We start from the raw sequence: 14,105 nt of genomic DNA, 5'->3' as shown, positions 1-14,105 counted from the left end.
AAATATATAAATCATTTATCTTTTGGAGAGGTGAGATACTGTAAATGTTTGATTCTTTAGGATTGTATTCGGTCCCTGAAGAATATTGACCTATGGAGTTAAGGAATTACTTGATATGGTGCGTGATTTTACTAAACATTTCTTAGATTATTTTGTTTGGAATATGATAGACTGCCTCTATTTAGATTTATAATTACTTTTTTTTTTTTAAGGATAATTGCTGTATTGCTGTGTCTAATTGGAAAAAGCAATTTCCAGATGGAGACCTTCTGAGGGATCAATAAAGTTCTACCTAACCTAACCTAACCTATTTCTCTCTGTTCTTGTTCTTATTTTATTTTGACTTATTTTTTATGAAAAATTGCTGTATTTTCTGTGGCTATTGGAAAAAACAATTTCCCGAAGGAGACCTTGTGAGGGATCAATAAAGTTTTACCTTACCTTACTACTTCAGGGATTGCTTTGGGTATTAATGTGAATTGCTTTGCAATAATAAAGGTATGATATTTAAAAAAAAAAGAAGAAAGATAATGTTTCATTTATTTCCCATATCATCATCAACAAAATAAACATTTTTATTCTATTGTTTCAAACTCAGATTCAAAACAGTGACTGTAGTAACTCCTCCACGCCTTAAGGGGGCGACGTCACAGTGAACCGACGTGTCACTTGTTTTATCGCTTCCGTCAGACAGAAGCCGCAACATCAACATCCGCAGACACATCAACGTTGAAAAACAACGTTTTTGGTCAAACAGGCAAGGATCCAACGTCAATATTAAACTCTAGCGATGCTACCGTTAAAGTAGATTTGGTTGTACGATCAGATGTGTCCTTGGGACAGTTTCATCAGTTATTAGGCTCTGTTAGCAAGAAGCTACAGTTAGCCCTGCGGTAGTAGCAGCAATAGCTTTAGTTTCCCCAGCGTTTAAAAGTAAAACTGAACAGTTGTTCGAGATCATCGCTCTTTATTTGTGTTTCAAACATTATAACACCAGTCATTATTTAACCAAGAAGTCATTTTTGGCGTTCCAGGTATCCGAGGATGTCGGGTCTGAAGCGTCCTGGAGACCCCAGCGGCCCCTCATCCTCCGGGGCGCCGGCTGAGAAGCGCAGGGAGCGGGATGGTGAAGACGGAGGTCCAGGTGTAGCTGCTGGAGGGAGCACCGCTGTGGAAACGGTGATCAAACTCGGAGGCGTGTCCAACTCGGTAAGCAACTTCATAATACGATAAAGTGGAAGAAAAACTTCTAACTGAATTGAATGTGTCTGATCCAGGAAGAACAAGACATAAAGGCATTGCAGGCGAAAAACCGTAAGCTGGGAGAAGCACTGGACCAAAGACAGGTATGTCAATTGTACCCCCTTATTGAATCGATTCTGTAAACATTCAGGCATGAAATGACGTGGAAAAAGAATGAACTCCGATGTTCAGAGGTGTAAGAAATTATGTTAACTTAATGGAACAAAAGTTGAGACAGAGTTTGAGCAAAAAGAAAAGGAACTTAGGCTACATTATTCATGGTCAGGCTCCTCCTTACATCACTGATCTGATCCAGCCTTACACCCCAGCTCGGGCTCTGAGGTCTGTGGATCAGAATCTACTTATGGTTCCACGCACAAGGTTCAGGACCAGAGGAGAGAAATCTTTTCAGGCTGTTGCTCCTAAGCTTTGGAACAATCTTCCTCTCTCTTTGCGCTTGATGGATCTACTGACTCCTTTAAGGAACATCTTAAGACGTTTCTATTTATTCAGGCTTTTCCTTGATTTTCTGGAACTCCTGTTGTGTTATCAGTTTTATCTTGATCTTTAAAATGTATACTTTATTGAATATTGTTTTGATTGTTTAAGCGCTTTGTGACCCTGGTCTGGAAAAGCGCTATACAAATAAAAATGACTTACTTACTTACTTACATCCTGTGTGTCAAATGTTTGTATTTATGTATCTGCATTTGAACATGGGCATGATATACGTCTAAATTGGCAGAAAAAATCATGAAATTAAATTTGCAAATACCCCCAGGAATCCTGATTATTTAGTGATTTCTTTATATGTCGTAACATACAGGTGATTGAGGATGAACTGCGAGAGCGGATTGAGAGACTGGAGACCCGACAGGCTACTGATGATGCCAGTCTGCTCATCCTCAACAGATACTGGAACCAGGTGAGTCGGTACCTTACAAGCTTCGATGCACGCAAATGCCTCCCTGTCAATAAAATACCATGTTCATTTTTTTTTTAGCTTGATGAAAACATCAAACTCACCGTCCGACGTCACGACCAATCTTACAGTGAACCAGAGAAATCTCCACCTGTTGATGGACGCAGCCTCAAGCCAGACACTCCGGAGCCTGATGGAGACTCAAACCAGGAGAGGGCCAAGGACAGAGGTACCAAGAGTTGATTAATGATGATTGTTTCATATCATCATAAATATCTGCTAAATATTCTTCTCCATCATATTCCCTCACGCTAATCTGAGACACCTTGTATTTTTATAACCTATTTTGCCTACAAGCTGTATTAGTTTATGTTAAAGTTTAATACAACTTGCTCGCCTCATCGTCTCCTCTACTAGCATTCTCTTTAGTTCAGTGGATTCATGGAATTGTCATTGTGAGGAATGAAAAACACATTTGTGTAGCGTTGGTAAAATAAATTTGGTGATGTCTAAAACATTGTATACCTAAATAAAACAACCGAAAGGCTTTAAATGGACAGTGGTTATAGTCTCATTGCAATTTATGTAGTTTGCATGAGCTACACTCATTAGTATTTGTTGCAAATGAGTGCCATACTGTAGTTATTATTTCCTTTAGACTTTAAATTGTTGCTCTTTTTTGGGAGTTTAGCATTAATCTCTAGGTTGGGAGAGGGCATGGCACATCCCATGGTGGCTTTTGTCTCCCATTATATTTATGTTATTTATATTAGAACTACTTTTATTTGCCTTTTACCGCACTATTGATACAGAAATAACCGACTTGGTTGTGTTGTTTCCTTCACAATCTTGGGGGAAAAAATAAACAAGCTTTGCAACTTTTTCTTGTCACCAAGGGCACCAGGGAGAGACCTCCAATTCCTTTCTGGCCACCTTGGCGAGCAGCACCAGTGAAGAGATGGAGGCTGAGTTGCAGGAGCGAGTGGAATCCAGCCAGAAACAAGCTACTTGTGTCGTGGAGATCTACGAGTGTTTGAAGGGCACCGTGGACCAACTGAGAACAGAGATCAACTCTGGAGTCGGTAAGATCGGAGCAGGAAGGTTTATTATATGTCTCTAGGATAATGAGATCAGTTTTTCATTTTCAGGGGGCAGTATGTGGCCGACGGCCTCAAAACTGAACAACCTCTTGAGCTTGGAAAATGAACGACTCCAGCAGCTGACAGAGGACCTGAAGCAGAAGCACGGTCAGATGACCAGCGAGGTAGAACTTATATCTTGAGATTTTCTTTTCAATTCCAATTTTTTTTTTATGATTCATAAGACACAAGACTATGACACATGCATCCTTATTGATGTTGTTTAAGTTATGTTATTGTTCTCCGTCAGTCCCGAACTCTTGGCCGTGCCGCCAAAAAAGCCGACCAGCGCGTCAGCGAGCTACAGGTGAAGATTGAGGAGCTCCAGTGGGACATGGAGAAAATCAGACGCAGAGAAAACCGACTCAATGCTCATCTGAGTGAAATACTAGAGAGAGTAAGTGCAGTTAATCTTCTTTTAATTCTTATTTTGTTTTTTCAACCTGTCCGATCTTCTCGTCTTGTGTCCAGGTGAATAGCAAAGGCTACAAAGTGTGTGGTGAAGCCAGTAGTGTGTGTGGGACCATTACCATCAACAAAAGAAAGGTACAAACAGAACAAAGCTTGTTTTGTATAAAAGATGCAAAAAAATGTGCAAAAATCTTCTCTTCTTAAGCTTTTATTAATTTGCTCAGGCAGGTCTAAAAAAAGTTAAAAACATTAACACACTCTTTCCCATCTAGTGTGGAAGATAATCTTTTTTTGTACAATGGAAGTCCGCACAATAGTTTGATTTTTCATTATTCAAATACATGTTAGGCTCTCATAATCCCTCCTTGCAGTCTTTATAAAACTTTCACAAACTATCATTGACATTTGCTACATTGTTACACAGATTATACTCCCTCTTAAAATATACAACAGTAGGTCTGATCAAGCTATGTCCCCAACCTCGTCTGTAACGTCGTTTTCCTCCTTCTTTATAAACCAAACAGATTCATTTGTTTCGTAGTAGTTAAGTAGAAGTTTGAGTTGTCGGATACATGTTTTGGTTTCTGGGGCAAAAGTATGGATTAATTCTATCAGAATATTGAATTTATTTCAATTATCCAATATTTGTTATATTTTAATTTCAATTAAACAATATTTTTAACCTTTTGATTTCAATTATTCAATATTTGTTATATTTCAATTTCAATTATTCAATATTTTTTAATTCGAAGCATTTAAAATTCAATATAAAAAAAAAATATGAGGCCTTTAAAATTCAGCATAACAGTGCCTCCAGACAAAACCAAACTAGTATTGGTTACTTAATCATACTTGCATGCATAAACAATCAGGTGACGATATCACTGCTCTATCAAAAATAAAACTCCAAAACACGAGACATAACATTAACTCGCTGAGCTCAACAGACGTAGGAAAGATATGAAGTGCGTGAGAAAAAATAAATATTATTTGCTGATCCAATCTTGACGAGACTAGGCGTTCAAAAAGGAAATCACCATTTAAAGATGAATAAGATTACAAAATGGATGAGTACCTACTTTTAGTCTCTTGTTCTCACCAAAATATGGTTGTTGAAATGTGTGCTGCTTTGTCAAACTTGTTTAATGAGAACAACAGATACCTTTGTTTTCATGCTTCAGGCTGTGCTCTTGTGAAACTTGTTTTCTCACGTATGCACTTTTGTGTGGCCCAAAATGTTTCTGTTGGTTCAAGATCATTTCCTGCAAATGATGAATTGTTCATTCTTTCCACTCGGCATGACACAATCTTGGCTAATAAAGAAGGCACACAATATATAAAGATATTCATTTTATGTTTATTTTTGGGGGAAATATTACTCAGGGTCATTCATTTTGATCTGAATTAAGAGAAAACATTGTGTCAATTATATTATTAGTATTTTCAATTAAATGGTTTTGATCTCCTCACAGTTTGAGGAGATGGACAGCGAGCTCGAGGAGAACCAGGAGCTGGCAGATAATCGTCTGACTGAGCTTCAAAAGCTGCAGCAGGACCTGCAGAGCGTTGTCCAAGAGAACAACAACATGAAGGTGCGCTCCTCAAAACCATCCCTTTTCCTCAGCGAACTCTTTTAATCGTGTTTTGGTGTCATTCAGGCGGAGCTGCTGAGTCGAGCCGAGGGTGTGGTGAGAGACACCTCGGAGTATCGATGTCTGCAGTCCCAGTTTTCCGTCCTGTACAACGAGTCGCTCACCCTAAAGGGTCAACTCGACGAAACGCGCGCCCGTCTGAACACGACGAGGACGGCGCGGCTCCGGCAGCTCGAGCACATGGAGGCAAGTGTGAGACGATGGCGCCAACGCAGGCCTGTTAGTTCTGACGGTGTTTAATTCTGTGTAGAACGATGAGGAGGCGCTGCAGGGTAAAGTTCGCACCGAGGTGTTTCAGCTGGAAGACACTTTGGCTCAGGTCAGGAAAGAATACGAGATGTTGCGTATTGAATTTGAGCAGACGCTGGCTGCTAATGAACAAGCGGGTGAGTGGTTCAAATCCCTCAGTCAGTGGATCTTTGAACTAAATGTTTCTCAACTTCTCAGGTCCCATCAATCGAGAGATGCGACATCTGATCAGCACGCTGCAGACACACAACCAGCAGATGAAGGGAGAGGTGGTCAAATACAAGATCAAGCTCAGAGAGACGCAAGCGGAACTGAACCAGGTCAGTCGGGCATAAAAGATCTTAATGTTGTAGTTAGTTCTCCTAGTAACAAGAAGGTCTCGAGTTTGAAGCTCGATCTTGTTTAGTAGTGAATCTGGATTTTTGTTTAGAGAAGAAAAAAGAAGAACATAAGGGAATTGGTGACCCTAAATTAATTATAATTACAAAATCTGGCCTGATTTTTTATTAAGAGATAATTATTGTTCATGTTGATATGGTGACCTGTAAAAATTCCAGCTTTTAATAGAGTTAATAGATCTTAAAATATAGGTGTGTATTGGCAAGAATCGGGTGATACGATAAATATTACAATACAAGGCAATGACAAGATATATTGTGATACTGTAGTAACAAGGATATATGTGTAGTATTGTAGCACTTGACTCTGGTGTTGCTGAATTTACAGACCACATGACTCTTGACGAAGCTTTAAAAGATGCTGGAGTCCACTGTATCCTCTCGTCCTCAGTCATCGCGGGTATCCCGCTGGATTACATTGTTTCTTTAGCTGCAGAGGACGTACTGACATCTAGTGACCAGAAGTTTAATTGCAACACCAAAATGATTTTAATTGTAAATAAAAATCAAAAAATCAAATGATTACGTTATATACACACACATTTGAAGTACAAACCTTAAAAAATAAATCTGATTAAAAGAAGAAGAAAAATAATCACACAGTGCTGATTAATATATTGATACAGTATTGTTAAACAATATCGCGATATGTCGGTGTAATTATATTTTCAATTGATATAGATGTTTTCAATCATACAATGGCTTCTGATAACAGTAAGATTCATGTCGAGGGAAAGGGATTTGATGGGATTCATCTGGGGAAACGGTACAAACACAGAGATAAATAAAATGGATCTAAAGTCCAACAATGATAATTATATCACTATCAGACTCGTACTTACTGTTAAGTAAATAAGAATTATGTGGCCCGTTACTGGTTTGTCAGGTTGGACTAAAGAATGAATTCACACAGTTGACATGAATTCTCTCACTCAAGTAAAAGATGGAATCTCTACTCCCATCCCATCCTTCAAATCATCTTCTCTCCCGCAGGTCCGGACAGCCAAAGGCAGCGCCATCCTCCAATCCCAGTCAAGCACAGAGATGGAGGTGAAGGAGGAGACGACGTCTCCCGCAACTCCAGCCACAACTGGAGAAGCCGCGCTCAAGACGGAGCAGGAGAACGACTCTTCTGCTCAGAACAGCACAGGTACCACGTGGTCACACCGATCATTGAGTGAGTCACATCTGATCGTCTGGTTCACCCCTGCAGTCGCAGTTAAAGTCGAGCCCACGCCTGAAGCCGACGCCACAGTCAAGGAGGAGGAGAAAGAGGAGAAGAAGGAAGAGAAGAAGGAGGTGGTCAAGAAAGAAGAGAAGGAGCGGGAGAAGGAAAAGGAGAGGCCGACTCGCGGCAGCAGCAGCATGTTGAAGGAGGAGAAGTCGGGGAGCAGCAACCTTCCGGACGAGTCCAGCAACGAGCGACCGACTGTGGTCGGAGGGTCCAAGAGGAAGGAGATTGAGCAGCTGAAGATCACCAGAGCTGAACTCAAGTAAGTCACGGTTGTTGAAGCTTGGATCGCTTCCTTAGTCACCATGTGTCAGTCACGTGACCTGTCGGTGCGACTCTACAGGAAGGCTCAGGAGTCTCAGAGGGAGATGAAGCTGCTCCTGGACATGTACCGCTCCGCACCGAAGGAGCAGAGAGACAAAGTCCAGCTGATGGCTGCTGAGAAGAAGGCCAAGTCTGAGGTAAACAAAGTTGACACGCCTACATCAATGTTGTGACTGTAGTTCAGGGGTGTCATCAATGTTTATTTACAGAACTTTCTTTAACGAGAAGTAAGTCTGATGATCTTGTGTTTTCATTCTTGGAGGCTCAGTTTATCTAAATGATCTTCTTTATCCTTTTTCAAACACATTAATATCCTTTAACATCGGTCTTTTTTTCTTTCTAACTCTGTTTATAAAGTCATAAATATTCTTTGTTCATTATATGATATTAAACACATCTTTATAGGTCACAAAACTAACATTAATCTACTTTGATTAAACCATCTTGTTGGCTGGTAGAAGTACTTTTTGGGCCTTGAGTTTGAAACATGGGCTCTAGTTGAGAGCAAATACCTGGACCAGCTATAATTCTGTTGCAATGGTATGAAATTATTTCTACTATTTAAGCCCAATAACTGTTATGCACAAGTTGAGATGTTCAGACCAGTTTTAAAATCATTTTGAATCTTCTCTTTACGGTATGCTGCCCCCTGCTGTCGATTACATGTATCTCAGACCAGGACAAGGACAGTTTATTCAGTCAATGAGTCAGAATGAAATTATATTAATTATCTGATCATGTAGGAATGTGTCAGTGTTTTGTTCATTATTTAGACGAGCTAAAAAACATTATTTTCACTTCATAATATGTCCATTTCTTTTAATATTCCCTCTTTTCTTTTGGCTACACTGCCCCACTTGAGAGTCATTGCATATAATATTGGATGTGTTTTTTGATAAGAATCTCGTGATACGATATGTATCATGATACAGGGGGAAACGATACATTATATTGCAATATACTGGGATACTGTAGGGACAAGGATATATGTGTAGTATTGTCGAGTACTTGACTCTGGTGTTGCAGAATTTACAGACCACATGACTCTTGACGAAGTCGTAACTGCTTTCATTTGATTTAAAATCAAAATATCTGGTATCGACAGTATCCTCTCGTCCTCAGTCATCTCCGAGATCTTGCAGGGTTTTATTGTTCCTGCCAGCTAGCGGACGAAGGTTTAATTGCAACGCCAAAATTAACAAACGCAGTATATATTTGCATGTTGATTGCAAATTAAAAAAAAATCCATTTTATACGCACTTATTGAATTATAAACCATCAAAGAACTATGATAAAAATCAAAGGCAAAATAAAAAAAAAATCCATTTTATACGCACTTATTGAATTATAAACCATCAAAGAACTATCATAAAAATCAAAGGCAAAACAAAAAAAACCCGATATTTAGGTGTATCAATATATCCTTAATTTAATGGGGTGCCTTAGGAAATTTGATTATAACCCTGGTATTGAGTCTTTTCTACAGCCACAGCACAGTCGTGAATGATTTGGTTAACAGAGTCTGCTTTCTCAGGGAGAAGAGTTGCGACAGAGGTTGCGGGAGCTGGAGGAGCGGGAAAGGAGGGAAGGAAAGAAGATGGCGGACGAAGAAGCGCTCAGAAAGATCCGCTCTGTGGAGGAGCAGATCGACATCCTCAACAAGAAGTTGTCGATAGCCAAACAGGTGCGTTCGCGGCCTTCCTTTCCATCCTGACCCCCCACCCCCTGCTAACCTCTGACGCCCCCTACAGGAGGAGGACGCCCTGCTGAGCGAGATGGACGTGACGGGGCAGGCCTTCGAGGACATGCAGGAACAGAACATTCGTCTGATGCAGCAGCTGCGCGAGAAGGACGACGCCAACTTCAAGCTGATGAGCGAGCGGATCAAGTCCAACCAGATCCACAAGCTGCTCAAAGAGGAGAAGGAGGAGCTCGCCGACCAGCTGCACACGCTCAAAACTCAGGTCGGGCCGCCATCCGAGTGCACGTGAAGATGAAACGCATAACAAAAAGTCTATTACTCTCACATAAACTTACAAATTATGAAGTGAACATGAAGTTCTTATGAGTGACGCTGACGCTATAAGCACTTGAGATACATTTTCTAATCGTTAACTGAAGCTACAATCATTTATCTGGCGTCGGTTTGGACGATGAGTCTCCGTTTCTAATCACTTCCTGTGTCCGACTCCAGGTCGATGCACAGCTGCAAGTGGTCAGGAAGCTGGAGGAGAAGGAGCGCCTCCTGCAGGGCACAATAAGCACTGCCGAAAGGGAACTAGCGCTGAGGACGCAAGCGCTGGACATGAATAAACGAAAGGTAACAAGAGTTTTATTCTACATTGCTACGAATACATTTTTAAATTAAACATGAAACGATAACTTCAAAAAAGATGCCAGTTAATCATTATTAATAGAATATTCATATGATATACCTCCTGAGGGATATAGTTTTACCTTACCTTACCTTATATTGTATATAGTTTTATTTTATTATTTTATTTCATTACATCATTATTTTATTCTGCAATCTCAGCACAAAATAATCCTGTTACATCACTGGCAACAAATCAATTGTTATTCTGATTATAAATTATTTCCGTTTTCATCTTAATCTGTGAATGATAAGCAACAAATACTTAATTTTACTACTATTTATGTAAATTTTAGTAGAGAAAATTTAAATTTTAAAGGCAAAATCATGGGTTATTAAACTAATCTAATCGCTCGCATGTCTTTGACTGTGAACGATGATCAATGTGAGGGAGTTTTGCAGAAAAGACATTAATATGAGTTGATGGAAGCTCTAAACTTTTCTATTCATGACACAGAAGCCGTTTGTGAAGATTCATGTCTTGTTGCTGTTTGTTAAGAATTAAAACAAACATCCATAATCTAATCAAGTAATTCAGGATTCAGTAATCGGGTTGATTATTTAATATTTGAATTAAACATTTTTATTCAACGTTTAACTGAAATTATTTATTTTTATTATACTTTTTAAATTATGTTAAAATATCAGAGTCACTGTTAGCTTTAGTTGTGTGTGTAAGAAAACCCAAATACTCTATTTATTCTTTATATAAAAAAGTATTCACCAGTAAGTGGCACATGCTCCACTTGTGTTATCAACCCCAGACAGTAAGAGAGGATGCATTGTTTGAGGAACACTCGTGAGTTCACCTCCAGTTCACTCCTGAAGCTGACCTGACCGACTGCATTCTTCACCAGCTTCTGTTGTGTGTTTTAAATTCCCACTAATTTGTCAATGTGAAGCCAAAATCAACGAGAGATTATCACTCTAAACATGCATGTTTGGTCCATATTTGGGTCATTTGTCTTGCGAAAGCTACTACGACACATTCCTATAGATGTTAATCTTCAAGTGTGGAGATCCCATAGAAATATGTGTTAATCGGATTCAACTTTAACTTTTGTGCGAAGGCTCAGGAATCGGCGCTGCTGTCCGAGGAGGTGCGGTCTCAGCTGGAGCAGGTCCAACAGCGGCTCAGCCTGGTCAGGGAGGAGGTGGTGGAGAACAGCCTGTCCAGGGAGAAGGAGTCTTTTAATGGCCGACGAGCCCAGGTACAGAACCAAACACGGTTTCCTCACAAACGCACACAAGTCCTTTAACATGTATATTAAACACGCATTTTGTCATTCGTTCGAGCTGCAAAAACAATGATGTTTCTGTGGATATTCCAGGAGGACATTTCCAAGTTGAGGAGGAAGATTGAGAAGGCCAAGAAACCAGCGGAGAAGATCAGCAACGGCGACGACATCCTCAACGAGGAAATTAGCGAGTACAAGGTACGACCTGCATCCGTTTTGTTTCCCTGTTTTCTAGAGCGAACTAACGGTTACTATGTCAACAATAATACGACTTTCAACACGAGTAAAACTCATATCAAAGGTTTGGTAATTAAATGATGGAACAAACACAGTTAATTGAATCATAATCACACTTCCTGTTGGCGACAGTCCTGTAAAAAATGTCCCTTTAACTGTGGTGTTATCACTGGGTCAAGGTGACCCGGAGGCCGGATAACAAATGCATTTGTGGTATCCATTGTGTTGTCTCCTTGCTTCCATTAATACATATGCAGTGGGGGAGGTGATTCACCTTGACTTAGAGACGACAAAAGGGATACCACAAACATTTGTTTTCGGGGCCTTCGGGTCACCTTGACCCAGAGATAACATTTTAAAGTGATAAAATTGTTAACTTGTTAACCGATCTTTCCAAACTCCTAACTAGGAAGGAGATCTCCAGAGGGAATAATAAAGTCTATGTATTCATCTATCTAATATATGTCAATGCTATTAGATTTAGTTATGGAATGGCTTTACCTATTTTGCCAAAAAACACCTTCTTTAAAATGTTTTAGAAAATGTTAAAAAGATAATTGAAACACCACTGATATGGAGCTGGGGCCACATTTTAGCTTAAAAAAAGGCAAATAAGATTAACATAAATATGAAAAAAAATGCATCACTTTTTTATATCATTTACATAAGTATATTAAGAAAACTTTTTTACAAAATATTTTGGAACAAATTATTTCCCCACTTATTTTGAGGGAGAAGAAATATTTAAAAGTACAAATAAGAGGAGGTAAAACAAAGATATGTAACGAGGTACTATTAAAGTTGACCTAGTATTGAAAGATACAAATATGCACAAAACCAAATAGTTAGTCGACACAGGATACAGCATTCTTTCCTATATTCCACTGTAATGAAACAGAAGGAAAATATTAAGAGTACGGTCACAAACGGTAGGAGAACGACGGGTTTTTAAGTGTCTTTTAGCTTAAATCTGGTCTAAACGCTCGTGTGTTAGCGTACTTGTAATCACAGGACCCTCTCGGCGGTCCCGGTGATGTAACCCGGGTCGTGGTCCCGCCTCCCCCCGCTGCCCCAGATACTACAGTCCACCATTAAAGAAGCATTCATCTGAGGACAAACTCAGCCTCTGAATCCTGAATACTCGTTTCCCTCCCCAGGCTCGTCTGACGTGTCCGTGCTGCAACTCCCGCGTGAAGGACGCCGTGCTGACCAAGTGCTTCCACGTCTTCTGCTTCGAGTGCGTGAAGACGCGCTACGACACGCGCCAGAGGAAGTGCCCCAAGTGCAACGCCGCCTTCGGAGCCAACGACTTCCACCGGATCTACATCGGATAGAAGAAACGTCCTCCCTTGTCCAATCGGTGGCTTTTGAACTTAAACGCTTTAATATTTAGGTTTTTAACAGTGACTGAATCAGCTGCTCCCACTCAGACGCCCCCCATGGTGGGGCAGGAGATTCTGATTGTAACCTGTGTGTGTGTGTGTGTACATGTGTGTGTGTGAAGTGTGTTTGGGAAGCAGACGGTTGCATCTTGGGTAAACTGAAAATCACCATAAACATTCCTCCAGAACTGTCGTGTGTACATGTTGGTCGTCGTTTCAATTTTTTTCTAAATTACAACTTAAAAAAAAAAAAAAAAAAAGGTTCAAATCTGCACTGAGTCATTGTTGTTTTGTTTGATACTTTTTTGCCAAATTACAGTAAATAAAAACGATGTGAGCAAACCGCTATTCTGTATAACGTGAACACGAGTAGTAACTATGAATGAAAAGCTACTATTGGCCTTTAAAGTATATACTTTATTGAATATTGTTTTGATTGTTTAAGCGCTTTGTGACCCTGGTCTGGAAAAGCGCTATATAAATAAAAATTACTTACTTACTTACCTGCTATTCCCCCCTCTTACCCTAGGTAGCTGGGGCTTAAAGGGATAGTTCAGCTGTCATTCAAATTTCACTCGGTCTACCATCACTGAATCATTGGGTAGCATGTTAGCATTTTAGCTTCTGCTACAAACATTCTTATAGACTTGCTTTTTTCCATATACTGTCACTGTTGTGATGAGCTGTCAAGCCAAAAAACGAAAAGTCAAATTTGAAATTTAAAAAAAACAACTGAATTCGCCAGTAATGTATGTATCAGCCATTTATAAACTATGAAAACTTGTTTCCCCTAAATACTAAAGTAAGTCAGTAAGAAGTAAGTAATTTGTATTTATATAGCGCTTTTCCAGACCAGGGTCACAAAGCGCTCAAACAATCAAAACAATATTCAATAAAGTATATACTTTAAAGATCAAGATAAAACTGATAACACAACAGGAGTTCCAGAAAATCAAGGAAAAGCGTGAACCAATAAAAACGTCTTAAGATGTTTCTTGAAAATATAAATCAAAGTATTTACTCTATTTTTTTCAAGGGAGCAAAACATATTCACCCAAAAAAAGCCTGTAGGAACTTAAAGTTAAATTTAGAGTTAATAAAATAATATTTTTTTAGGTGTCAATTTTTTTTTTGAAATGGCGTATAAACACTGCGATGACTTCATAGTCGTGGCAAGGACTTTGGTCTGGAAATGAAACCGCGAGTCCCAGCGTGTAAATCTGTCTCCATCCTCCTCCTCCTTCTCCTCCTCCTCCTCCTCCTCCTCTTCCCCTCACCTCACCTCGGAACCAGAACCGGTTCTGTC

At 39.7% G+C, this 14,105-nt stretch overlaps 1 protein-coding gene across 2 annotated transcripts; it reads left to right on the top strand.

The window, feature by feature from the left end:
- Positions 1-675: 675 nt before the first annotated feature.
- rnf20 (ring finger protein 20, E3 ubiquitin protein ligase) lies at positions 676-13,140 on the top strand. 2 transcript variants are annotated; one of them, XM_087798899.1, is made up of 22 exons: positions 676-757; positions 1,035-1,209; positions 1,278-1,346; positions 2,069-2,167; positions 2,246-2,393; positions 3,061-3,246; positions 3,313-3,428; positions 3,554-3,700; positions 3,775-3,849; positions 5,187-5,306; positions 5,373-5,552; positions 5,617-5,752; positions 5,814-5,935; positions 7,007-7,163; positions 7,227-7,506; positions 7,588-7,705; positions 9,103-9,252; positions 9,320-9,532; positions 9,763-9,888; positions 11,013-11,153; positions 11,274-11,378; positions 12,575-13,140. In XM_087798899.1, exons 2-22 carry the CDS (start codon positions 1,045-1,047, stop codon positions 12,749-12,751), a joined length of 3,030 nt encoding a protein of 1,009 aa, XP_087655025.1. In that variant the 5' UTR covers positions 676-757; positions 1,035-1,044; the 3' UTR covers positions 12,752-13,140. The 2 variants fall into 2 exon arrangements, with proteins under 2 accessions (XP_087655025.1, XP_087655024.1); XM_087798898.1 differs by having other exon boundaries at positions 7,007-7,506.
- Positions 13,141-14,105: the final 965 nt, after the last annotated feature.

This window comes from Callionymus lyra, chromosome 9 (assembly GCF_982586985.1).
Source record: "Callionymus lyra chromosome 9, fCalLyr1.hap1.1, whole genome shotgun sequence".
NCBI classification, from domain to species: domain Eukaryota; kingdom Metazoa; phylum Chordata; class Actinopteri; order Syngnathiformes; family Callionymidae; genus Callionymus; species Callionymus lyra.
This window is presented reverse-complemented; position numbering and strand designations above follow the sequence as displayed.